This window comes from Drosophila simulans, chromosome 3L (assembly GCF_016746395.2).
Source record: "Drosophila simulans strain w501 chromosome 3L, Prin_Dsim_3.1, whole genome shotgun sequence".
NCBI classification, from domain to species: Eukaryota; Metazoa; Arthropoda; class Insecta; order Diptera; family Drosophilidae; genus Drosophila; species Drosophila simulans.
The window spans coordinates 5,822,560-5,849,078 of NC_052522.2; the positions used below are offsets into that span (position 1 = coordinate 5,822,560).

General features: G+C 42.9%; 2 protein-coding genes across 5 annotated transcripts; both read right to left on the minus strand.

The window, feature by feature from the left end:
- Nucleotides 1-40: 40 nt before the first annotated feature.
- LOC6736942 (regulator of chromosome condensation) lies at nucleotides 41-2,489 on the minus strand. 2 transcript variants are annotated; one of them, XM_016170125.3, is made up of 4 exons: nucleotides 2,324-2,489; nucleotides 2,205-2,263; nucleotides 1,421-2,120; nucleotides 41-1,359 (listed from the first exon to the last, which is right to left on the minus strand). In XM_016170125.3, the coding sequence occupies exons 3-4, from the start codon at nucleotides 2,082-2,084 to the stop codon at nucleotides 386-388; spliced, it is 1,638 nt and encodes a 545-aa protein (XP_016030589.1). In that variant the 5' UTR covers nucleotides 2,085-2,120; nucleotides 2,205-2,263; nucleotides 2,324-2,489; the 3' UTR covers nucleotides 41-385. The 2 variants fall into 2 exon arrangements, with proteins under 2 accessions (XP_016030589.1, XP_016030588.1); XM_016170124.3 differs by having other exon boundaries at nucleotides 2,205-2,489.
- A 328-nt stretch (nucleotides 2,490-2,817) lies between these two features.
- On the minus strand, nucleotides 2,818-25,428 carry LOC6736943. Of its 3 annotated transcripts, XM_016170123.3 has the most exons (6): nucleotides 24,971-25,428; nucleotides 12,497-12,674; nucleotides 12,076-12,400; nucleotides 9,101-9,389; nucleotides 3,837-4,117; nucleotides 2,818-3,769 (listed from the first exon to the last, which is right to left on the minus strand). In XM_016170123.3, exons 2-6 carry the CDS (start codon nucleotides 12,634-12,636, stop codon nucleotides 3,548-3,550), a joined length of 1,257 nt encoding a protein of 418 aa, XP_016030590.1. In that variant the 5' UTR covers nucleotides 12,637-12,674; nucleotides 24,971-25,428; the 3' UTR covers nucleotides 2,818-3,547. The 3 variants fall into 3 exon arrangements, with proteins under 3 accessions (XP_016030590.1, XP_039150206.1, XP_044779025.1); XM_039294272.2 differs by lacking the exons at nucleotides 12,076-12,400; nucleotides 12,497-12,674; nucleotides 24,971-25,428 and adding an exon at nucleotides 10,541-10,677; XM_044923090.1 differs by lacking the exons at nucleotides 12,076-12,400; nucleotides 12,497-12,674; nucleotides 24,971-25,428 and adding an exon at nucleotides 9,877-9,895.
- Between the last annotated feature and the right edge of the window lie 1,091 nt (nucleotides 25,429-26,519).

Consider the following 26,519-nt stretch of genomic DNA (forward strand, 5'->3'; position numbering starts at 1 on the left):
AGTAGGATGTATGTCTTTGTGAATGATATAATCAAGTTAATTAGTTTGTAAATAAATCTCATTTAGTTTCCTTTTGCGTTCAAATACAAATTTACTACGGCTTCGTATTGCGAACGAATATATATAATAAACATTTAGTTGGATTAATAAAGAAGTTTTCGTCTTTAGGCAGACTTGTAAGATATAAGGGCATCTATTTATCAAAATAAAAAGAACTTAACAGGATTCAGTTCGTAGATCATAACGTACAATTAGCAAAATTTCCGATCTATCTTACGAATCTGGGCAATGAGTAAACCTTCCTTAACAGTAGGGTAAGCGTAAGGGTTTGTAACTTAATGTTACCAAAAACAAAGTAGGAAAGTCAGCGTATTTATACTCAATCTTATGTCTTTTTACCGCCCCGCTTGGCAGCCGGCTTCTTGGCCTTCTTGGGAGTCGGTTCCTGAGCAGACTCCTCTTCGACCTTCTCGGCGGCATCATCCTGCGGCGGCGTCTTAATCTTTTTGCTGCTGTTTGACGCCTTCGCCGGCAAGTTTTCCTTCTGCTCCTGCTTATCTACATTCTCGGCTTCCTTGTCGGCATTATCCTGCGGCGGCGTCTTGTTTTTTTTGCTGCTGGTTGACGCCTTCGCCGGCAAGTTTTCCTTCTGCTCCTGCTTGTCTACATTCTCGGCTTCCTTGTCGGCATTATCCTGCGGCGGGGTCTTGTCTTTTTTACTGCTGCTGCCAGATGCCTTCACTGGAACATTCTCCTTCTGGTCCTGTTTGTCCGCCTTGACCAAAAAGATTGCGTGCTGACCACCGCCAGATGCAAGCAGCATGTGCTTGCCCTGCGTGTTCTTGCTGACAACCACGATCGGTTCGAGCTCATCATCGCCGTCGCCAACGCCCAGTTGATTGTTGACGCCGGAGCCCCAGGAATACAGTTTGCCATCAATTGTAACGGCATAGGAACACACTTCGCCACATCCAACGGACACAATCTTTTCGGTCAGCTTCTTCACAATCGTTGGCTTCTCCACAACATCCTTGACATCGCCCAGTCCAAGCCGACCGTACTCCGGACGACCCACCACGGAACACTTAAGGTCTGTTGTCAGGATCACAGTATGGTGCTGACCGCCGGCAATATGTCGGATATCTTTAAGTTCCGTCTTGATGGGCGTCAGTGCGAACTCCTTGCCCTTTGTCTCGTGGGCCAGCTGCTTGAAGTTGTTAAGCCCTGTGGCCCAGATGACCTCCGTCTGTGACTCGCGCATGAATGTGCAGTAGTTGGTGGCCCAGATGGCCTCAAAGGGTTTGGCCCGCGTGATGATGAGCTGGGTGGGCCGCAGCAAGTCGCGTTTGCCACGACGACCTGGGTGTTAAATTTTTTTTTTAATACCGATTTTGCAAAAAATGTTAATGCCGAGACTTACCCTCTCCGGAGATGGAACGCTCCGACAGCCGGCCGAGTTGTCCCTGCTCAGCGCAGCCCACGGTGAAGACCTTTCCGGCAGTGGTCAGGATGACCAAATGATCGGCGCCGGAGGCGATGCTGCAACAGACAGTGCCCTCCATCAGATCGATGGGCGTACGCTTGTTACCATCGATGGTGAGGCCCATGTTGCCATGAGAGTCCCGGAACGAGCCCCAAGCGAAGACACGGCCATCCTCCAGCAGACAAGCGGAATGCGAGTCTCCCGCCGAAATGCACAGAGCCTTGCCGGGCAAATCGATAAGATCCGGCTTTGACTCGCTGCCATCCTCGCTGGTGTCACGGCCCAGAGCACCTTCGTCATTGCAACCGAATGAGTAGATGTCCCCTGACTTGGTCAGCACCAGGTTGTGCATGCCACCGGCTGATATGTCCACGGCATCCGGGATGCCCGCCACCGGGCTGAGACGCTTGCGCTCTAGTATGTCCTCGCCGAGACCCAGTTGGCCCACATCGCCGTTGCCGCAGACCAGCACGTTGCCGATCACGGTCCTCCGCTTGGGCAGCTCCAGATGAAAAGCGATTCTGGCGCGCTTCGCCTTCGGTGGCTGCGGCTCCGTCTCGCCGGCATTGTTGTTATTAGTCAGGGCCTTTCTGCGCGGCATTTTAGCTTATATTTTCACAATTTTTGGTCACCGAAACTGGAAATAGTGCGTTTGTGTGTGTATGAAATATATATAAGGTTAGGGACGCCGGTGATGCAGCCTAGTTCTGCCCATACTCACAATGGAAATAATGACTGTCTCTGGTTCAGCGGGAATTCCACGTTGTCTGGATGGTGTTGCTACGGCGGTTTGGAGGCGAGTGAAAACACCAAATGCAAGCGAATCCCAATGCGACCTACCTGGGTCGAAGAAAAATGCGCGGGAAGCGGCTGCAGCTGGCCTTCAGGGTGTAGTGTTGCGGGCTTGGCTAATTCCCCGCCGCATCTGGCTATTAGCGAGTTCACACTCCAATTTCAGGCTTGCTTCTGCGGCTATTGATATATTTTCCATATATCTTCGTTATCTTTGAACTTTTCCCAATTACAAATAATAAAACTCAGCCTACTATAACCCACAGTTTGTTTATTTAGAGATATTGATAACTTTTATAATGGAGCGAAGCATGGACTCAAGCTATGATTGTTGGTTAACAGTTCTCTAGCGAGTGTGCGAACCGATTGCCGACCGGTTCTATCGGTAGAGCTATCGATATGGTGCGGGAAATTTAAATTTTCCTTACCCACTCATATTATTTCAAATTGTTGTTATAAAATATTCTACCTTTAAGCCAATGCTTTATTTTCAACGTGACTGTATGTATATTGCATGCTATATGTCAGAAAATAAACAATACTATGTAGAAAGATTTTCCATTAACTTTATTACAAAATACATAGAGTTACAATATAATTGGTTATTCATTTACTTCCCGTATAAGTCTATCTAGCTACTGCACCGCAATGTGAGTGCATCAAATACAAAAAGAATCCACTTTGCCCATTCCGCATCCGCACTCCAAATCCCGGCAGCCGACCCTCGATTTCCCTGCCCAAACATTAACATTTAATCCGACTGCCCCCATTCAGATATGTATAGTACGTCTGTCTGATGCATCTGCCACTCAGCACTAGCCGTACAAAACGAGCAGAATTGATAAAAACGCGAAAAATAATAATCACTTGATGTCTGTTTGCGTATACATATTGCATGTTTTTGCCATTTTTTAATCAGTTTCGCAAAAATGATTTGAGCGTATTCCCTATATTTGTGTATGCACACACGCCCCTGCGAAACCACAGCCATCGCAGCCGCCCACGTAGCTGATTTTATTATCAATTTTAATAAAAAATTTGTGCACTTTTTGCAGCACCTGTCGGACAGGTGGGCCTTTGCCGGCCCGAGTACACATGGACATGGACCCTATTTATTGGTAGCCACGTCAACCGTCGTCAGCACAGCCAATTACGCAAATTAAACAGATTGTTATCCTGTCGCGACAGAGGACACAGGATAATGTGACAAGCCGGGCAGCTTAATTCAATCAACGTGACATAATTACTTAATTAATTAAGAGCGCCCAGCGGTCACACATTCAAATCGGCCATCATTTTGCGAAAGTCGTTCAGCGAGCCGTACATCTCGAAGTCCGCTCCCCCGTTTCCGGTTCCGCCGCCGTAGGCGCCCTGCGATCGCTGCGATCGGGTGCTAGGTGGGCGTGGCAGGGTCAGCGGCACGGGCAGCAGTTCCGGCATCACCGAGTGGTGCGTGATCAGCGCCTTCAGCGAGCTGAACTCCTTGGTGAAGCCCTAGAATGATAAATACCATTGAATTATATCATATAATGAATATTATATATAATATACTCAGACGTACCTTAATCTTGTAGCCCCTTTGCGTCCGCAGGATCAGATAGTGGGCCACTCGCGGTGAAGGAGGTGGCACTCGCAGCGAAAGGGCGAAACAGCCCGGCTTAGTGCTGCTCTGGCGCACCAGAAACGCACCTGGACTCTGTCGGGACAGGACCTCCAGGGATATTTCCCGGGGAATGCCCGCCTGAAACCAGGCGGCCCCCTTAAGCTCCTGCTGCTCGGATAGGCTGAGATTATCCAGGCGCAGGGCACCGTGGCCGGGAAACATTTTCGGACTGGAGTTGGCTGATAATTACACGGGTGTTCACACATGAACACGAATATATTTAAAGACTTACAATTTTGGGCTCCGTTCATATCTTATGTAAATGAATCGAGAGCGATAAATTATATTTAGGATTTTGTTATCTAAGGCGACATGGGTGCATTGCTCAAAAACATGTAATTTAAGTGCACACTACATGAGTCAGTCACTTGAGATCGTTCCCCGCCTCCTAAAATAGTCCCTTAGTGGGAGACCACAGATAAGGTCCTCGCCGCTCAAGATAGGCAGATGTGCCCGAGCGTGGGACCTCGATAAGGCGGGGACTATTTACTTAGGCCTCTGCGTAGGCCATTTACTTTAAGATGCGATTCTCATGTCACCTATTTAAACCGAAGATATTTCCAAATAAAACCAGTTTCTTACAAAAACTCAACGAGTAAAGTCTTCTTATTTGGGATTTTACATTTGGTCAATCGAGCCTTTAATCGACTCTGCAGTTTCCCCCTACCAAAGGTAAGGAACTCAGAGAAAGGCCAGCTCCTTTAAGCATCTTACAGCTAAAGGTAGCAAAAATAAGTGACTCTTGTTTCCCCCTACCAAAGGTAAGGAACAGAGTATAAATATAAAAAGCAAAAAGATACAAAAGAATCTTTTATGTTTTAAAACAAGCACCTTATAGTCTATAGCTAAAGGTTGCTTTGTGTACCATTATAAATTGTGGTAAGGCGTGCTTGAGGCCATACATCAGCAATTGTGAAATTAAAAAGTGCATAACAAAAGTGCCTTATAAATGCTCTAATAGCATTAAATCAGCTCATAAATAGAGTGCAGTGTATATGCCATAAGAGCATAAATTAAATAAAAAGTGCCTGAAAACAGTGCCTTATAAATGCTCTAATAGCATTAAATCAGCTCATAAATAGAGTGCAGTGTATATGCCAAAAGAGCATAAATGCCGAAATAAATGGCTAAAAAACAAAAAATCTGACTGGACTACAAAAATAATAAAACGTGCCAAAAAAAAAAAAAAATCATCTTTAAACATCGACGGAGCCTTAAAGAAGAGAAGGAAGTCAAATTCAAAGGAGCCTCTACCAGCAGCAGAAGCAGCAACAACAGCAGCAGCAGAAGCAGCAACAGCAGTAGCAACAGCAGCAGCAACAACAACGACATCAGCTAAGTCAAAACAAGAATTTTCTGTTTATCCAAACACACATATATATATAAATACATATAAAATACATATACACGTACTATATATATTAAGAAATTACAAAAAATTTTCAAAATGATGTCAGAAAAGACTATTCAATTCCTTAAGAAGCAGTCCGAAATTATTTTGGAAATTAGAAAGTTGGAAGTAAAACCAACATTAACAGATGTAGAAATTCTAAAATTAAATGAGCTTCAAAAATGTTTCATTGCTAATCATAGCAATTTGTTAAAGATCGGCGTTGTCGATCATGAATATTTTAACGCGAAGCAGTATGATTTAATAATGATGGTGTTAGAAAAAATTAAAAATAAAAATGAAAAAATTAAGGGCGAGTCGGTAGAAAACACTTTCCCTAAATCAAACACTGTCCCTAAATCAAACCCTCCCCCTACATTAAACCTTGAAATGTGTGGTCACCCTGAAAAAGAGGGTATAGCACAAAACAACGCTTTAAAAGTAGAGCAGGCATTTCGAAATAATGTTGGCCAATTTCGAGTATATCTAGAAGATACGTCTAAACTAATAGACAGTAGTCCAGATTTCCTTAAAATAAGGAAAAATAAAATTGAATTTTTATGGCATAAAATAGATAACCTGATTGAACAGGTGAATAGTCATTTTGAGAGTTCGCTATTCGAAGAAGAAATTAGCGAACTTGAATTTGACAAACAAAATATTCTTACAGCCATTAATAGTCGACTCAGTGGCACAATAAATAAAGCTGAAATGTCGACGGTTGTTAAGGCGGAGGAGTTACCAACCCTGCCTAAAATACAGATTCCCACTTTCTTTGGTGATTCCAAAGAATGGGATCTTTTTAATGAACTCTTTACAGAGCTCATACATGTGAGAGAGGATCTCAGTCCTTCTCTCAAATTTAATTATCTAAAGTCAGCATTAAAAGGAGAAGCCAGAAATGTGGTTACTCATTTACTGCTCGGCTCTGGAGAAAATTATGAAGCCACTTGGGAGTTTTTGACCAAGCGATATGAGAATAAAAGAAACATATTCTCAGATCATATGAATAGGCTTATGGATATGCCAAATTTAAATTTAGAATCCAATAAGCAAATAAAGACATTTATTGACACGATTAACGAGTCAATTTATATTATAAAATTAAAGGCACAATTACCAGAAGATGTGGATGCAATTTTCGCTCACATAATTCTTCGGAAATTCAATAAAGAATCACTCAATTTATATGAAAGCCATGTTAAAAAGACAAAAGAAATACAGGCACTTTCTGATGTCATGGACTTTTTAGAGCAAAGGCTCAATTCTATATCATCATTCTCACAGGAAGTAAAACCTGTAAAGAAAATGATTAATAATAACAAGAATAAAAATTATAGTGACAATTGTGCATATTGCAAACTACCAGGGCATTATTTAATTCAATGCCATAAATTTAAAATAATGAATCCAGCAGAACGGTCTGACTGGGTAAGAAAAAATGGGATTTGCCTAAGATGTCTGAGGCATCCGTTTGGTAAAAAATGTATAAGCGAGCAGCTTTGTTCGACTTGTCGTAAACCTCACCACACGTTACTTCACTTTGCAGGTCATAATCCAGAAAAAGTGAATACGTGTAGAACAACAGGTCAAGCCTTGTTGGCCACGGCCTTGATTCAAGTAAAGTCGAGGTATGGAGGCTTTGAACAATTAAGAGCATTGATTGATAGTGGCTCTCAAAGCACAATTATTTCAGAAGAGTCTGCACAGATTCTAAAATTGAAAAAATTTCGGTCTCATACTGAAATAAGTGGAGTATCTTCCACAGGAACGTGCATCTCCAAGCACAAAGCGGTTATTTCGATAAGAAATTCTCCGAAAAATTTAGAAATTGAAGCAATTATTCTCCCAAAACTTATGAAGGCACTTCCAGTCAACACGATTAATGTTGATCAGAAAAAATGGAAGAACTTTAAATTAGCCGACCCCGATTTTAATAAACCGGGTCGCATTGATCTAATCATTGGAGCAGACGTATATACTCACATTCTGCAAAATGGAGTTATAAAAATAGACGGTCTCCGTGGCCAAAAAACATTTAAAGGATACGTTGCTGTATTCGTTTGCATGGCCACCAAAGCCATACACTTAGAAATGGTAAGCGATCTAACTTCAGACGCATTTTTAGCAGCACTCAGAAGATTTATTGCTAGACGGGGAAAATGTTCCAATATCTATTCAGACAACGGAACAAATTTTGTAGGAGCTGCAAGAAAATTAGATCAAGAGTTATTTAATGCAATACAAGAAAATATAACGATTGCAGCGCAGCTTGAAAAGGACAGGATTGATTGGCATTTTATTCCCCCGGCAGGACCTCACTTCGGAGGTATTTGGGAAGCTGGAGTTAAGTCAATGAAATACCATTTAAAGCGTATAATCGGCGACACTATTTTGACTTACGAAGAAATGTCAACTCTTTTATGTCAAATAGAAGCATGCTTAAATTCAAGGCCATTATACACTATAGTTAGTGAGAAGGACCAACAAGAAGTTTTAACACCAGGTCATTTTTTAATTGGAAGACCACCTTTAGAAATAGTCGAACCAATGGAAGATGAAAAAATCGGAAATTTGGATAGGTGGAGACTTATCCAAAAAATGAAGAAAGATTTCTGGGTTAAGTGGAAAAGTGAATATTTGCATACGCTCCAGCAAAGGAATAAATGGAAAAAGGAAATTCCTTATATAGGAGAAGTTAGTGAAGTGCCGAAGATTATTTGGGATCCGCTGAAACTATCAATATTAAATCATACTGAGGAATTTGAACGATTGAATAATGAAATTAAATTTATGAAAGAGAACCATCAAAAATTGAAAGATTTACATTTCCATCATATTTCCGGACATGCTGGATTAATTATTGCTTTAATACTAATGATAGTATTAATAATATATTTCATACGGAAATGTGCTGTGCAACAAAGAATGCAAGCAATAACCTTTGCAGGTCCGTTGCCAGTACTATAAATATCAATAGTAAATAAACAATAAAATAATATAACAAATAAAAATATACAGTCCACTATATCGTTGTTTAATAGAAAATGTACTTCTACATAGAAAAAGCAAAATGTTTAAAATAAGTTAATTGAGTACAAATTGTTGAATTAAAAATAATGTAAACCATAATTGTAATCCAATAAAATTAAAAGCCAGAAAAACTAGGCCCATTGAAATCTTAGTTGCAAAATAAATGAACATATATCAAATAAATACAGTCCACTACTGTTATAAATGCAACTAATATACTAATGTACATCTCAGCTTTGCTGGCCCTTTGGCAGAATGTTCACACATGAACACGAATATATTTAAAGACTTACAATTTTGGGCTCCGTTCATATCTTATGTAAATGAATCGAGAGCGATAAATTATATTTAGGATTTTGTTATCTAAGGCGACATGGGTGCATTGCTCAAAAACATGTAATTTAAGTGCACACTACATGAGTCAGTCACTTGAGATCGTTCCCCGCCTCCTAAAATAGTCCCTTAGTGGGAGACCACAGATAAGGTCCTCGCCGCTCAAGATAGGCAGATGTGCCCGAGCGTGGGACCTCGATAAGGCGGGGACTATTTACTTAGGCCTCTGCGTAGGCCATTTACTTTAAGATGCGATTCTCATGTCACCTATTTAAACCGAAGATATTTCCAAATAAAACCAGTTTCTTACAAAAACTCAACGAGTAAAGTCTTCTTATTTGGGATTTTACAACGGGAGAAAGATAACCTTAGCCATTTCATAACTGTGACATAAGAGTCTACCTACCGCTGCACGTCTCCCTCAGATACTTCTTGCTGGCGGCGGGCAGCTCCACCTGCAGCCGCTGGGTGGCACTCTCCAGTGCGGACAGTGACTGGCGGCAGGAGTCGCCGAACTTGCTGGCCACGTACTTGTCCGGCTCGCAGATGGCCTCGTTCACATAGCCATCGGAGATGGTCTGAGTGGACCCACAGCCGGATCCGGAGGTCAGCGAGGAGCCGCATGTGCTGTGCATCAGAGGGCGGCTGTCCTCGGTGCCCCGCAGCAGTCCAATGCCCATGGTAAGGCGTTTCACCTGTGAAGGGATAGGAGTGCACAGAAAGTTATTATAAGTATAATTAAGTAATAAGTTTATATCTTATACCCCATTGTTTAGTATTGATTTATTTTTGGATTTTTATGCAACTTAAGTAAAGTGTGATGTAATATTAATACCATTTACTACTTTTTGTTTTCAGTGCATTCATTGCTAGTGTTACGCTTTGCATGTTGCATGTTGTCTGCCAATTTGGCAAAGTTTTTGCATTGCTATAATGGCGAATTCGGGACAACTCTCGCCTGACCGGCATTATCGGTGCAGGTGTGTATTCATTCAGGGATTTGTGGCGCCATCCCCCACAGCATACCCCCTGCTCCCTCCCCCGCCCCGAAAATCCAACAAACATCAAACACACTTTAGCTCTCACAGCCAGAACCACAACAACGTCGTGCCACACCACTTTCAATCCCCCCCACACACACACAGAAAACAACCGAGATTGATGTGTAAAATTTTTGGTTACCAATAAAATGTTAAACAGCGCTTGCCACGCCCCCTTGGCCGCACTACGCCCACTATGGCAACCACTGGCTTTTGCGGCAAATTACTTTGAAATGAGTTCGAGCCCGAACGAAAAGTTTGCGATACTGCCTTTGGGTTTTCATTTAGCAGCTTTTAAATTGTTTCCCATTGCGTTGCGTAATTAGCAGCCTAAGCATGAATTGGACTTGCTTATTTCGTCTTAATTTGCGATAATTATGTTGATTTTATGAAGATGAGCGCCGATTTAGTTGGCCGGTATGCGGCCAGTTAAATTGAGGATTTGCGCTCGATTCAGGCTCGTTGCTTCAATTGCAGCTAATTAAATTGGCGCATCGACGGCACTTGGCACTGTCGTTAAGTATGCAATCAGAGCATCGTGCCAACCTAATGCCCCCATTATGCTAATGGCAATCGGAAGGGAACGCCAGCGCATTATGCAATGCAAAAGGCGAAGGACTAGAACTCCAGAAGTGCCAGAGCAAAATCCCGAACGTAAAGAATGCAGATGGGACGGAGGCGGGACTTGGACTTTTCCAAGGTATTTTCGTATTTTCCCAGACAATGGCACAATAGACGTGTCTAAGCAGCATTCGCAGCAGCGGTGCTCCCATCTGCCATTTGATTTTCTTGCATTTTCCTCTTGCCTTGTTATCTGTGCGAAACTTTCGCACGTTGCCTACTTTCAGGCGGCGCCAGAGAAAAGTTGCTCCATTGTCCTGTTGGCAAGGATTCCTTTCCATGTCCTTTCCCTAGGCCTAAAAACACGTGGCTGTCGGTTGCATTTGGCGCTGTTGCTGCGATTTATGTGTCATAAAGTCAGTAAGTTAACGCCATTTGCCTGCCATTTGCCATGGCATCCTGCATTGTTCCCCAGGACTCGTGTTTTCCAACTTCAAACTGCACTACGGCAAAATGGGAAGCATTCAACGCCCTGCCATGAAATGGTTTAAGTAGAAAGTTATGAATGAATGGTAACGGCGCTTAAGTCCAAGTTGCTGCCGACAAAAGAAAGCAATTAGTTAGCTAACTATGCTCGCTTTAGGATTATGGACGGCAATTGAGTTATTGCTCATTTAATTGGCATTTAAAAGTGAGAAGTATGCTACTAAACTTTAACTGGCAGTAAAATGCAGTTTAATTGCAAATAATTTAAACTTTAGTTAAACACATTTAGGACTGCTCATTACAAGTTAATTATATATGCAGTGACAAATTTCCTGGAAAGTTTAATATCTGAAATATACTATATAAAGTTGCTAGAATCTAGGCAAATCTTTTTAAAAAAAGCAAGAAATGTTTTACATTTAAATATTTCTGGATTTTTATTTTGTGTAATATTTGAATATTTCTCTCAGTGTCCTCCCATTTATTCTGCATTTTCGTTGTGTGCAGCTAGTGCACCTTTGTTAGTGGCGCGTGCCAAAGTGGCGTTACTCGAAAATTTGCATTTGTGCAAATTAATTTAATGAACTCTTTTTCGGCTGCAGTTTTAGTGGCAAAAACACTTTCCACCTGAAGTGCCTACTCCTCTCCCAATTGCTTTCGAGTTCGATTCAAGCAGCGCAATTTCAAACAAGTGATTTAAGGTTTGTGCAATTAAATCAACTAAATAGAGAATTTAAGTTAGGCAACAAGAATTTTCCGTCATTTTCCGCATTTCCCTCGCTTTGCGCATTTCGTCGATGCTGTCTCGATTTGAAGTTTTCCGCTTCCGCCGCTACCTGGCATTTCTTTCACTAAGTACATCCCCAGCCGATGCTCCTCCAATAGGTAATTCCTTTCAAATTCCCCCACCAGCTCTTGTTTCCTGGCAAATCATCAGCGTAAGCAGATTTATGCTCTGTGCAAAGTAATTTGCGAGCAATGAGAAATGGGCAACAAAGGAGCCTGGCAACAAAGCAAAAAATGATTGCTCCCTCGACTGGCATCGCAAAATCCGCCTCTGTATTCAATACCTTGGCTAATAGTTAATATTAACTAGTTCGGAATCGGAAAAAAAGGAGAAAAAGCTATGTATTGAAAAAAATCAGTGGGCATACATTATGAATTATTGTTTCCTTTTGCTTAATATATATATCTTAAAGTGTTGTCCTACAATCTAAAAGGTTTTCTAATATTTTTTCGACAGCTTCTTGAGATATGACAACTATTTCTTACAGTGAACCCTCGCAGAACTTACCAGCGGCGGCTTATCCACCAAACGACGGCAATTATTCATTTCTGTGGGCGAATTATCCTCCTCGGAGCTGGGCGAGCGCAGATGGTGGGGATGCGGATGCGGATGTGGATGCTCCTGTCCGGACAGCTCCTGGACATCGTGGTGGCTATGCAGCAGATGCAGCTGCTCCACCGGGCGGCGCTGGAGTTGCGAATGCGGATGCGAGTGGCTATGCGGATGCGGCTGCTGGCGGGGCTGGGGCTGCGGATGCGGATGCGCCGGCGGATGATGATGATGGAAGTAATGCTGCGGCGATGTCGTTGTCACTGCTCCAGCAGCTGCTTCACTGCGGTTAACAAATGAGCGGGAGGATTAAGGACGAGGTATACTTTGCGTTGAAGATTAAGGGAGTTTCCGCTGCCCTACCCTTCCCTTCCCTCACCTGGCTGGCGACTTCTCAGCTGTCTCAATCAGCGTGGTCTCAGCTGTTTGGGATGAGGACGATGAGGCCGAGGAGGAGGATATGAATGTGGCTTTACTGTGCTGTGGTTCCAGACGTAGGCGTATATCCTGCATGATCATTGGTACTTAATTTATCTTGCCTCAAACATTCAAAGCATCTGAAATCAAAAAAGAAGTTAAAAATAGTTATGGCATACTTAATACTTAATAATTAAGTTTGAACATATATAAAGCCACCTAATTATTAAGTTATTTTCCAAGACAATTTTTCCCGCAAGAGGCAAGAAAATGTAAGGAGCTTGTTAAAACTCTTGGCAACCCCTTTCGAAAAAGAAACCCACAAAACTTTTTGCCACCACTAAGGGCCAGAAGTTCGGTCACTTCTGGACCCTATGCTAATGGCATCGTTGATGATTCCTTGACTTATTCTTGCAGTGCAAAATACTCCGCCTTCAGCCCGAAGTTTTGCCCCTCTTTAAGTTGCTGCCAGTTTGGAAAAGGCTTTAAGCCTTTCTGACTGCAAACTTTGTGCCCACAACTGGCTGCTTATTGAATCTCTCGGCATATAAAACTACATATATATGCGTGTTTGAGTGCCTCTGGCTTGTGCCGATAGTTCTTGGGGGAAACTTTTAATGCGATTTTAAGCCTTTTGCTATTAGTTTGCAAATTGTTTCAAGATTTTCAGCATATTAATTTTTAAAGCTTATTCGGCAGTGGTTTTTCCGGTTGCCAGTGGAGTGTCGGATAATTGAAACCGAATGTGGGTTAAGGTTGAAACGGAGCAAATTGAAATTGAAAAGAATAGGCGAAAGGAGGCCTTAACTTTGCCCCGAAGGTCTCGTCTTGCATCAGTTTTTGTTATCCAACCGGCCGGCCTGTGCTGCACCACTTTACCCACTTTTAAACAATGAACAATGGAGGTTTGTGCCACAAAAGAACTGGCAACATTGAAGGGGATGCAAAAAGGGTTGTTGCAATATCACATGGATGGTGTAAGAAAAGCTGCAGCTGCAGGCGAAAATGTCGACAGTTGTTGAGATGTTCTTGGATGCTCTGTGATGCTGCTCTGCATTTAACAAGTATACGCCATGCTGTCCGGGCATTAATTTGGCCAAGGATGAGGAGTCACAAATGTGCTGACATTTACCGTCACCCCGAGCTAAGTTTTGCAAAGTGTCGAATGACAACAAGGACTTCAACTCTGATTCCATTTGAGCGAAAGGCGAGCGGAGTGAGGATTGTGTTGCACATGTTAATTTGACTTGTCATACAGCAAACGTATCCACATGTTGTAGCTACAAGGATAATAAGCTGCACATATCTGCAAGCTGCGGAGTGACTGCACTTTGCATAGCACACTCCTGTGCGTCTTTCAAGCGGCAAGTTACTTACTCCGTGGAGAAAAAGACAAGAATAGGGACTTAGTTCTGTGTTTGTTTCCTTGTCTCGAATCAAGTTAAAGTTTTGCTCAATAAATTTCACAAAAAGTTGCCATTTTATTGCCGCTTGCTGGTGGTAAGCAAAGGACTTTTTATCTATTCAAGGAAACTGGAACTGCATAGAATAGTTCTGCAACGAAACAACTGCAGGGGAAGTTTATCCTGGTCAATTTTTTTTAAGGATCAGCTACACACGTTAAAGTTTAATTCTTTGTTAGTTTTATGTACAAATAGATAAGGGTATCGATTTGTATGTTTTCTCCAAAACAATTAAAATAAATGAACATATTATATTTTAGTAGATCGTTGATTACATTTATTTAAATATTTATTTTTTCTACTTTTCAATCATTTTGCAGACATTTGAAACACCTTTTGGCGTCTGTTTTCATATCCTCAATCTTTTCAATACGCTTGGCTTCAGTCTGTTATTCTTTCGCTCGGTGGGAATTGAAATTTACTTTTATGGCACCTGTCCGTGTGTCCTCTGCCATATGACAACCTTCATATCCACATCCTCTGTGCGCTCCATAAGTTCCTATATACTCCGGACTGTGTTAGTCCGCTTCCGCTCACATCTCGCACATTTGCTTGTTAGTTTATTGAAATTGATATTATGGTTATATGCTACTTCCCACCATTATACTCTCCTCCCGGCGTCTGACTGCGTTTATATCTATTTTCATGGAGATTTCGTTGCAGAATTCATTGTTAAATCGTTCGGAATAGTTTTTTTTTCCCCTGCTGGCTTCCTGCAGACAAAGTTTGATTGTCATATGAAGTGCTGGTGTCTCATGTCTGCCGCTTGGGCTTGTTCTCTGTCCTCAGTTTCCCATTTGGCTTGTTCATATTTTTCGGTGCAGAACACAATCCCTTTGGCAAATTGCACTCCAGAGTCAACGGCGGAGTAGGTTCTTTATGGACCCCGTTTGACAAAGTCTTTAAAGCGCTTACGTCAATCAATGGCCTGCAACATGCAACTAAAACGGATGTGGTTGCCGCAACAATCGCAATAACAATAACCCACGAATGTCAACAGTCTTTGAACCCGGCGAAAACACAGTCGCAGCTACAGATACAGATACAGTCGCGGAAACAATAACCTGGGTGGTCTTTTGGGCCGACATGTGAATTGTGGTAATGGAATACTCTGTTAACAACTCCAAAGAGCGAGAAATAACGGGACTGCCGCTTATACAACCTCAAATGTTGTAGGTGCGCCCAGTGCACAGGAGGCTACAATACTTGAAAGACTCCTAACAATGACAAAAAGAAAAGGAAACGAAGTTTTAAATGCTCTTTTAAGTTTTATGCGCTTTGAAGTTAAAAACCTTTACATATTATTTGGTCTTATTTAATTACATTTACTCATCGGCTCACCAACATAACCCACAGAATCGAGAATCTATCTGAATATCAACTTTCGTGAAAACATGCATAATACTACCACCTTCTGAAAGTGTATAAAATAGGCAGTTTAAGGAGCTACAAGAAAATAGGGGAAAGAGGGGCCGCGGTGCATTGCATACCAGGCACGACCGACGCTAGCCACGGCCCCACGTTGGGCGCCACAACCTATCACAAAATTTATGTAGCCATCAAAGCCAGCGGAGTTCGGCCTCCAAAAGACACTAAGGAGGCGGCTGAGGATGTGAGCTCGTGTGGCAGCCACGAATGCAGTTCAATTATGAATTATGCCAACAATTTCGCCGGACATGTTTGCCATCCTCGCCGTCGTCGTCGTCGTCGTCGCTGTCCCAGTGGCTGAGCCACTAATTAAATGCAGCTCTGTGGGGTCGATTTGTTGTGCTAATGCGACTCGCGTAATTACACAAGCCGCTGTGATGGCGACAACGGCGGCAACATTCCAAGACGAGCGTTGCGTGTGTCAATAGAACAGTGAGAAATGCTTTGTAGCCGCTCAAAGGAAAGGATGGCCAAGCGCAGATGCACTGAAACCAATATCGAACAATTTTAAAGGATGATCCGAATGATTCGCATTTTAAACTGTAAAAACAAATATTCTAAGAAATTATTTAAACTCCTAACTTGATGGCAGAATAAAAACTACGTTACATTTTAGACAAGCTCATGAAATATTTTTCCTTTTTTAGTTGTTTTTTCAAGTGTTTAGAGGCATGAGGAGCTTTGTGTCCGAACGGCGGGCTCCTTGGCGTCGTGTCTCTGTCCGCATTTGGCATGTGCAACACCAGCAACAAAAGTAGCAGCAACAAAAAGCACAACAACAACAATGGGCTCTTTGTTGTGCCAGCTCCTTGTTGCCAATGCCATTGTTGTTGTTGCTGCAATTGTACATTGACACCTCCTGGCTGCCGTTGTTTTTTTTTTTGGTGCTGCAGCCATTGGTTCTCTTTCAAATACCCTTGCAAAAGTTATTAACACTTATTTGACAAGTTTTTAATTCATATTTTGGAGTAATAGTAATAAGACCAAGAAGAATAGCCTTAGGGCTTAAAGTAAATTAAATATGTTTTATATTAACCATCCAAGGAATTCATTCAATTCATAGAGCTCTTGTGGAAAGGGTATCTTTGGCTTCGCTCCTCCAAAAGCGATCGCCTTTTGTCGTATTTTTTTGTTTGCTCTGTCATGGCGACGTACATGAAATTTATGTCGCCTAAAGTGCAACTCTGACAATGTGAGCTTGTAATTTGTTGTTTTTGTTTTTGCCGTACTTGTGGTTGTCAGCACTTGGCCATGGCTACTTAATGATTGTGTCGTGCAAATACCAAAAAGCCACGGGAGAAAACCATTCGCCGCTCAAAGTCCGACTTCGATTCCAATTTCGACTCCACATACACCAAGAAAACGAAATCCCAGAAAAGCCAAAGTCAGCTGTTCAACAAGTGGAAATGTGGAAAAGTGGAAGGCGTGTCAAAAGGCGAAAGGGGGCGTGGCAGCGTCATGCAAATGTCGTATGCAATCAGAAATGCATATCGAGAAGTGCTTTGAACGCCGCCGTGGGGCAACTGTAATAATTTATACAAATGTCTGCGGCATTTGACTCGGCACTTGTCACCTTTGGGCTTCCCGACCTTTGACATCCCCCTCCCCACCTGCACTATATATGTATGTTTATGTGGAGAGACCAAAAGATAGTTGTAATTCCCCTCCAGGCGACAGTTCAATAAAAGTTATGCCCGTCTGATGACACAGTTTGCCACAGACGATGTAAGCCGAGGTGGGCGGAGGCAAGGTGATGCATTTTCCTGGGAGATTGAAAAACTTTTGCCTCGTTGACTGTGAAAATGAAATATGTTTGGCTGCATTTCATGAATCTTTATTCTCTCCACAGAGTGACTGTACAAAAACAAAAAGAACTGGATCCCTAGAAGGCCGGGAGGATATGGTTCCACAGATGACTTTTTAAATTGTTTTGGGTATTTGCCGAATAAGTTTAAAGCTTCATTTTAAAGCCTTAAGGAAGAAAGTATTCAAATTTTAAGGGATAAGAAAAAGTATCCAGAGAAAAATATAAGCCACAAATAGCTGATAAGTAAATAAAAATAAATAAATTTCGATACAAATTATTAAATAAACTTTATTTTTATGCTCCATCAGCATATCCTGTTGTATTTAATTTATATTTCTTTCCGCTTGATTTTAAGCACCATATTCTCTCTTCTTCGTGCAGAAAGCAGGGAATTATGTTATCTGAACCCCAAACATGACTTGCAGCCCCTGCAAAGTGTGGCAATAATTCCAAGGCAAGTCAAAAGACCAAAATGCCAGGGGCAGGCTCAAGGCACGCCTGCATTCCATTAATTAACAATTAGTGCCGTCAAGAGGGGCCCTCCCCGGATTTCGTCCCCTTCTGTAATTTTTTTGAATTTTTGTTTTTGTGGAATGCCGCGTCTCTTTCCGGTGAGATGAAATTGGGTCCCGCGACAGCACAGGATACGGTAGCCGGTGCTCAGTGCACACAATCAGTTGATAATGATGCGGCAACGCCTTCTGCAATTTGGACCGTTAAGACGAGTAGAAAAGAGTTAAGAGCTCAGAGCTAAGAGGGATATGGCCAGATCCCAGATCCCAGAACCTGGCTAATGTCAAAGATGACAGCCCAGATGATGATGGGTGCCGGACTGGGATCGGTTGGGAAGGAAAATGACGACTACGACTGATGACTTGTGTAATAAGTGGAAAGAATCTTGTCGAGAAACAATAACTCGTTGCTGGCTGGCTTTGAACTTGAACTTCAGTGGTGGCTGCTAGCTGCTTGCTGCATGCTAGTTGCATGTTGCATGTTGCCGCAAACACAGCCTAATGATGGTTTTCATTCCGGTCTACCATATTTTTTTTCTTCTTTCAGCTTGGCTAGATCGCTCGACCGACTGCTCTGTGACTCTGTGCGCCTGTTAACTTGGCCATGAAACATTCGCAGCCCGGCCAGAAATTTCGCAACCGGCATTGGGAAATTGCCGGCAGACGAAACAAGGGGGTAAAAAGTGAGTTCACCTCGTCGCTCTACGTGTTTTTCTCGTTTTCTTTTATTTTCTTCATTTTTTTCTTCTTTTTTTTTGGTTGCATCTACGCGATCTCCTTGGCTGGATTCTCAAAGAGCCCCCCTCCTCATTCTGCAAAGAAAACTCGTTTTCCTCGCCATATTTGTGCGTTGCGGCGTCTTAACCGCAAATCCTTTTAGATATGAATTGAATTCATATATTATTTATGATCTGTTTATTTTTATTGTGCATGCCAGATGAACATCATAATGATGATTGGCTGGCAGGACTGCCGTGGGCTTAAAGGGAAAATGGGGGAGCAACGTATTCCATGCCTGTCGCTCAGCCTGTCAGAAATGAGAAAACTTCTAATTGGAATTGCTAATCAAGTCGGGCAATTTTCGGTCCATTGCCTCTGTACCAGACTCCATACTATATCTTTTCATTCTCGCAGCGAATAGTGCCCTTGCGGATTGATCGCTTTAAGTGGGTTAAGTGGAAGCAAATTATAAGATCACTGATTCTTGGGCTAAAGGAAATTAACATAACATTGAAGGATACTTCAGGAAGGGTAGATTACGATCAAGATGATCTACTTTTCAAGTTAATTAGTTACTTATTCACTTGAGTAAACTTTAATCAATACTATATATCGTATAATTTTATGTTTTAGGCATAAAATTAAGCCTACACTTCTCCTTTTTAATAGTCCTGCAGTCTGGCCGCCAAGCTCGAATTTTATGACCCCACAGTTCGTACATATAACACCCCCATAGTACCCGCCCCCGAAATGTTCCGCCCACTTTTGGGCTCTATTCTTGGCGGACAATATCCAGTTTAAAGCGAGACGATTCCACGGCCAACGGCGCCCCACACGACGATTCGCAAAGTAAATCGTTGGCAGCGAAGTTTTGTGCCTCGATTGCCTCACCTGCCCCACCTGGCGAACCCTCTGCTAACTTGGCCTGTCAGCCTGTTGCCAACAGAACATGGCCTTAATAGTCGGCCATGTATATATGGCTCATACTCGTCGCCGGGTTGGTTATTACAATTATTATTGTTGTTGACATGCCGCTCGACGCTGACAGCGGGCAATTTAGCGGCGCTTTGAAGGGTTGGGGCAAACGGTAGATGGAAAAGTCTTGGTGGAAAATGCGATCTGCTATTCCCCAAAGTGGCGTCCGAAAATTGTTCAAAGCAATTCGACCGCCAAGTGATGGGAAAATGGATCCCTAAGAGTTCCATCGATTGGATCTCTTCGAAACGGCGGCAAATACTTCAGATGCACTTGAAAGTTAAGAGCTTTTCCGGCTCAATTTTCCACGCAGCGTGAAATGCTACTTTTCAGTGACAGCGTGCGGTGTTTAACTCACTCTGAGAAGAAGTGGGTTTTCATTCGGAGCGCGAGCAGAAAAATAAAGCAAAGCGTGGAATGCAATTAAAATGCAACTTATGAAGCGGATTATGGCAAACATGTATGCACATATATGCAGATCCTGCTGAGTACTTAGCCCAGAAAAGGGATAAAAAGCAAAAGCGGAAGCTTCGAAAAATACAAACGGCTAAAAAGGGGAAAACGTTAAACAGTTTAGCAGAGCTTTCCTGTGCTCCGCTTTAATGATAATGAAGATTATGCCACACGAGATGCGAAATGGAAAGGGGGGGTTACTGCTATGTGCTATGGATGCAGATGATGTGTTGCATGGAGTTGCATGATGATAATGTTGCTGTTGGCGCTATAATGAAATTGTTGCTGAAGCGTCGGTTTGGAAAACTGCAAAGCTGCCGCAGCAGAAGAGCTCAAGTAAAAAAGCAGAAGCTTCTCCCCTACAGTAAAAAATGTGTGTGTGAGTGTGTATGAGTGTGTTGACTTGTGTTCACTAGTGTGTGTTAGCCGCTCTTCAAGTGCCTCTTAACGGGAAACGCTTTGCATTCCATGCTGGGGATTACATGAATACTCTTCAATGGGGTCGCGAGATATGCGCTTAATATTCTTCAAAAAAATTTATAAATAAATCCACACGTTAAACAACTTACATAAGTAACTACGAAGAGGGGTATAAGATTATTCTGTACCACTACGAATTTAAGAATATAGAGTATCCATCTCTTCGCAGTTGGGCACATGTGATTTTCTTGAGTTTTACCAATCTTGCTTTTTTTCTGTCCGCGCAGGGAACTGCTGAAATGATGTAAACAAATTTCAAGGAAAACAATTTGGATAATTGCATTATTTCGACGAAGAGTTACAGTTATTACAGCGTTGGTCATGAGGCTACCAAGGGAGGATCCCAACCTGGTAGCATGCCGCTGATGAGCTGCCCAGATGCGCTGTGTGGTCGCTTCCGACTGGCGATGGGATAATTGCAGGATTGCCCGATTGCCAGATTGCCCGATTGCCGGATTGCCGGATTGCACGGCATGCAAATGAGCCCGGATACTTAACCCTGATTCGACGGGACCAATCATAAAACACATTTGCTTTAATTATACACGACTGAGGATCACGTCGATTGCGGCGTGCAGCTGAAAGCCGAATTGCATTTTGGCTTGGCTTACATTTATAGCCAGGCCATAACCGCAGGCTGTTGCCAGCAACAAAGTGGCATTTTCATTATGGACACCGAAACCGAGGCGCTTCCATTTGGACGACTTACACCTGCTCAGATTGCCCATCCTGGCCTCGATTCAATTGCAGCCTCAATTTATTCAATTATTATTATAAGCCATAGCCATGGTCATGGCCACGCCCACCATCGCTGCGATGGCAAACGCCTACGGGCAGAGGCGAGGCAATTGAAATTGATTTGCCGAAAATGCTGGGTGAAAATTGCCGGTTTGAGGTCGAAAACAATTTCCCAGCATTTACATAATTCTCCTTTGTTGCAACAGCAACGGAGCTTGAAAAAAACTCAAAATTTTCATCTGGCATCTGCGGTTTTCCTCCCGGGCTCGTTACGCTTGTGATTTTTCCAATGAATATCGTTAGCATTTCATTAAGAGGCGGCAATATTGCGGTTGCCCCGCCGCGAGGAGCTCTCTAATCGTAAATATTTTGTGTAAATACTTATACATTTGTCGGACTTCTCGTTCGGGGGCAAACGGAACGCATAAACATGTCGATAAAGAATCCCGGATCAGGTTCTGACTTCCCCCTTGAAAAGTTCGGGCCTGCAGAGCTGGAAATCTTGAAATCTGGGACCACGAGGCTTGCAGTTGGTATCTTGTCGGCTTGGATACTGCTCCTGATTTTGATGAACTCTTGGCATCCGCTGCCTTTGTTCAGAGCTACCCAGATACTCAGCTACCCAGCTGCGGTCCCGACTTTGATTGTCTTTTAATTAAACGACAGGCGAACAATAAAAAATGCTCCAAACTGGTTTCATTAATTTTCATAGTCCCCCCAGTCACTCGATTGCAGTGTAATTTAAGTTCGAACTGGGCTATATCTTCTACCTGTCCGTCGGTCGGTTGTTATTTGCTTTATGGCTGTCAAATTTGCTGCTTATCAGGCGCTTTATCTACATCTCTACCTGTCGCTGTTGCTCTGTCAATAGTCAGGGGTTTATGGGTAGTGAAGTTGCATTTCCTCGGCTTATCTTATTGGAGCAAACGAAAATGCAATCCACTAAATACTCGGAAAAACCTTTAATTGGATGCAGGCCGTCTGATAAAGTTACTTACTCGAGTGGGCAAGCAGCGGCTGATAAACTTGGAATTTACTTAGTTCGGAGTTTCCTTAGTTAAAAGTTTCCAGTTTTCGAGGGTTGGAAACGTTGGTTCTCCTGAATTTTTAGATGCACTATTTCGGGGAAATAGTTAACATTTTGAAGGGGAGTAATTTAGAATGTTTTATAGGCAGCGCTAAAGTATATGTACATGTATACATCTCAATTTTCCAACTAATATATGCATATAATACACATATGCATAATTTGAATCGAAACTAGACATTTGAAAATATATCTCATTTATATGCCAAGAAAGGGTACTTCAATATTAGTATATTTTATATCCTTAAGTTAACTGCCTATGCTAAATTTATCTCATGTTTGAGTTACTTGATTGCCTGCTGCTAGCTTGGCATTCCTGCCCACCTCTGTTTAATTTGTTGAAAATTAAAGTCACGCCGTTGATATAATTCCACTCCATTATGTGACAAGACAGCCGGCGAACCGAGTTCTTTTCTTGCAACTCCTCCGTTGGTACTCGCGAGATTTGTTGTATCTGCAGTCGTTTACCTTAATTCGCCTGTCCAAATTGCTATTTATATGCAGCGCCCTCGCTTTTAATTTGCAGCGCAAATCACGAGCACTATATAGGTATATATATCTCTCTCTCTATATATATATGATGCAGAGGAGGGTTTGGCTGTAGGTTCACCTACTCCTCCTGCAATCGAAAAACAAAATCAACAGGTGGCGCGCATATTTCAACATGCGGCTGCCAAGCGAACCGAGCGAAATATCAATAAAAATGCCATTTGTTGCGATTGTGCACGGAACGTTGGAGTCTCGAAGACTGGGGACCTGGATCTGGGGACCCGAGCCCCAGAGTCTTCGGACTGAGAACCCCTGGTAGCCACACATAGATAATTTCGCCAGCAACCTGGGCTTTGATGATATTTCTGCTCGGCGTGTCTCTTTTTTCGGCTTCGCTTAATTTATTGGCCACACTTTGCTGCTGCTGCTGCTGCAGTTGCTGTTGCTGCATTTAAACGACAAGTGTTGCAAATAAAAAGGAAAAATTAAAGCGGTGCAAATTAGTGGCGAGAAGGAGAAAGGGGGGTCTAAACGATGGAGAACCAAAGGCGACGTCAACACCAGAGGGTTCGAGCAAAAACGTGTTTGCAGCGAAAAACTATTAAAAAAGCGCCCAGATTGCAGTTGTTTTTGCTGGTGGTGCGGCGGTGCGGTGCGGATGCAGTGGTGCAGTGCAAGTGACTTGGTCGCGGTGGCTTAATAAAGGCAGCCAGGTTTAGGGTTAACATCCCAGCGCCAAAGGCCAAAAGTGCTGGCCAATGCAAACAAATAAACAAAGAGCGTTGCTGCTGCTGCTGTTGTTGCTGCTGCTCGAGCACACCAGCAACATGTGTACTTGCTGCAAAAAGTCCAAAATGAAGACATGAGCCAGAGTCAGAGCCAAAGAGCCGGAACCCACCAGCCAAACAGCAATGTCGACCTTCTTTTGTGAGGCCCAGCTGCATAATTGCTATGGCAACAGCGAGCTAACGAGTTGGGGTTGCAAGTTGCTAGTTGCAAGTTGCCGGGGGACAAGTGGAGACCTCTCTCAGCTGACAGTTGAGAAATTAGAACGGTTTTTGTCTTCCAAATCACATGCACGTGTTGCTCCAGTCCAGGCCGAGAGTTGCTGTCGTCGCTGCATCCGCATCCGCATCCCCATCCTTATCCTCCAATGATTGGCGGCTGTTGCAGGTTGCAGGTGCGTGCTGCAGTTGCTGCTGCAATGTTGCTGTTGTGCTAGGTCAGGCATCAGCCAAAGCCCATTTGGGGCGAGCTTACCCTAACTCGGGGTAAAGATATTTTCTAGATTCAATCTAGATTTATAGACCTTATCTTCTTATTATCTTGAAAAACATTAATGACTGCACATCTTATGTACTGAGTTTCCCAAATAGTGTATGCCAATGTACGTTTATTCCCAGCTATATTTTCTTTTGGAGTGAACATCCTGCTTTTCAGACTAAATGATTTTAATGTCCATCTGTCTGCGCAAATGTTCATCTTGACTGGTGTTGCCTGTGCTGTTGCCGTTGTCATGTTTTGTCTTAAAGTTAAGTTTCCCCCCATGAGTTGCATATTCGATTACCGACCGACACAATTCCGACACAGGCCTCCTCATTGAGGGTTTGTTGAAGCAATCTGCGTGGGTGAACACTGGCGCATGTTGTTGGTGTTGCAAGTGTTGCTGTTGCGATGTTGCTGTTGGGTTCGTTTGTTTGTTGCCGTACGTGATTGCGGGTTGTTGCCGTTGATTATTGCCTCGCGCGGCACGCATATAAATCTCGGTGTTTAAATCTCGAGTTAAACTTGTAAATTAAAACCTTAATGAGTCTGTGGAGTGGGCCAGTGTTTAGTGCCCCGCTGTGCCGACATGGCCAGGATGCAGCCGAGAGGAGCGGGGGTGTGATTTATGCCTGCTTCTATGGCTCTCTAGATACATATACCATTTGAATCGCACTCCCACAACATCAGGCAATAGCGTGCTTGATTCCTTTGCGATCGCCACCAATTAGTTGGCCACAATCACATGCAAGACACCACCGCCGAGAAGTCCCACAACCGATGGCCTCATGTCGATTTCTCCAGCTAATTAATGCCCAGTGAATATTCTCACGCTTGGCCAAAGGAAGGAACAGTCGCCACGGGAAAAATAAAGTCAACCGCAGAACATGTTCTCCATCGTCTGGCTGGCCAGCAAAGTGTAACAATCTCCGGCTTCCTCAATTTAATTTGCATTTTTATGCCTGCCCACGAGTTGATTAATTCAGCTTAGACTGAGCTGATTACATAATTATTTAATTACCTTATATAACTGCCGTATCCAGCTCCTTTCGGCACGAAAGCAACAGGTGTGCTGGGCAAAGGTCACAGGCATAAATCAATTAATCTACGTGTTTTTCGGGCCACAAATGTCGCTGGTTTGTTTGCTATTTTTTTCCCACTTTAGTGAACACTGGTTTCGCAATGGCTTAAACTATGCACACACACTTTTTAACTGTTACGAAATGGGCTGCAACTTAAATCCGGCAGGCAACCTGTCTCTTTGCATTTGCAGTTTTCAACCGAAACTGGCGGCACACACGACGAATGTTGCTGCTGCGATGTTGCTGCGATGTTGCTGCGGCGTTGCTGCTGCTACTCCGACGACGACGTTCGCTTCCGCTGACTCAACGCAAACGACTAAAAAAGGCCACATAAATTTTGATGCACATTCAATAGGCCAGGCAACATACACAGCAGCAACACCAGCAACACCAGCAACTCAGCAACAGCGACGCCGGCAGCAGCAACCAGTTTCCTTCCATTCACACGGACATTGTTTGTGGATGGCAAGTGGGCTCGCAGCACTACGTTCCACTTTCCAGCATCCACAGTGGGCCCGTTTACGACTCGCCAGCGGTTTGTTATCTTTTATGATAAGACCGGGAGAACTAGGAACCGTTTTTTTTTACGGCCGCAAGCTTCATAATTTTTAATGCCCACTTCTGGGAGCCGCCTTAAATTGATAATTTCCACTATTCCCGCAAATACACAAGTATGCCTCGAACGACTAATTAATTGATGGCTCAATTAGGGTTAGTGCTGCTCGGACAGTTAGGAGCAGTTTCAGATGGTCTCTTGATTTTAACGATTCCTGGCCAACTACTCATAACTACGCCATTTAGTGTTCGCAGTAAAATTGTGCTAAAAAACCGGGCTAAGATGAGTTTGATTGCAGATGGTTAATAATCAATGGTTAGTAATCAACTGAAGAGGTAGAAGAGATATTTTTAATGTCTAGGAGAATGCTTCAACCTTATTGATGGAAAAATTATAATAAAGTGTTTAATGGTAGCAGCTTAAAGGCATAGTTAAAAATAGATACTTAATGTTATATGCACTGCAAAAAAAATGAAAAGTTGCTTTTGTTTTCTGCCTCGCAGGCTGTTAAAGGAAAATCACTGGTTTTCAAAAAGTTCAGTGTTTCAACTGTGAACTAAAGTGGCAACTTTGTCTTTCGCCAGTAACCACGCCCCCATCCGCCCACTTAGCCCATTGACGCGGCAAAAAATTAATTAAAAATGCATTAAAAATGTTTGCCCCCCGCGCTTTTCCGACTCGCATACTGGATACTCCCCATTTTCAGCCGTTTCTGGAACTCAGTCGTTGAAATGCCAGTCGCAGCTAGCAAAAGACGCATACAGCAAATACCCGCGAAGAACGTCGGCAAGAACAACAACAGTGAATACCGCGAATACAAACCGAGATGGCAGCAAATCTTTTCTCCACTTTTGCACAACTCCAAAGTATTTACAAGCTTCAGTTGGCAGTCGCATCTAAAAATGTTTGGCATTTGCCAACACGCACCAATG

Coding starts and splice junctions, on each gene's coding strand:
- LOC6736943 (XM_016170123.3), bottom strand. CDS start 12,636: ATGATCATGCAGGATATACGCCTACGTCTGGAACCACAGCACAGTAAA. Junction 4,118..9,100: donor TCTGAGGGAGACGTGCAGCG/GTAGGTAGACTC, acceptor TGTAATTATCAG/CCAACTCCAGTCCGAAAATG. Junction 3,770..3,836: donor AAAGGGGCTACAAGATTAAG/GTACGTCTGAGT, acceptor TTATCATTCTAG/GGCTTCACCAAGGAGTTCAG.
- LOC6736942 (XM_016170125.3), bottom strand. CDS start 2,084: ATGCCGCGCAGAAAGGCCCTGACTAATAACAACAATGCCGGCGAGACG. Junction 1,360..1,420: donor GCGTTCCATCTCCGGAGAGG/GTAAGTCTCGGC, acceptor TTTAACACCCAG/GTCGTCGTGGCAAACGCGAC.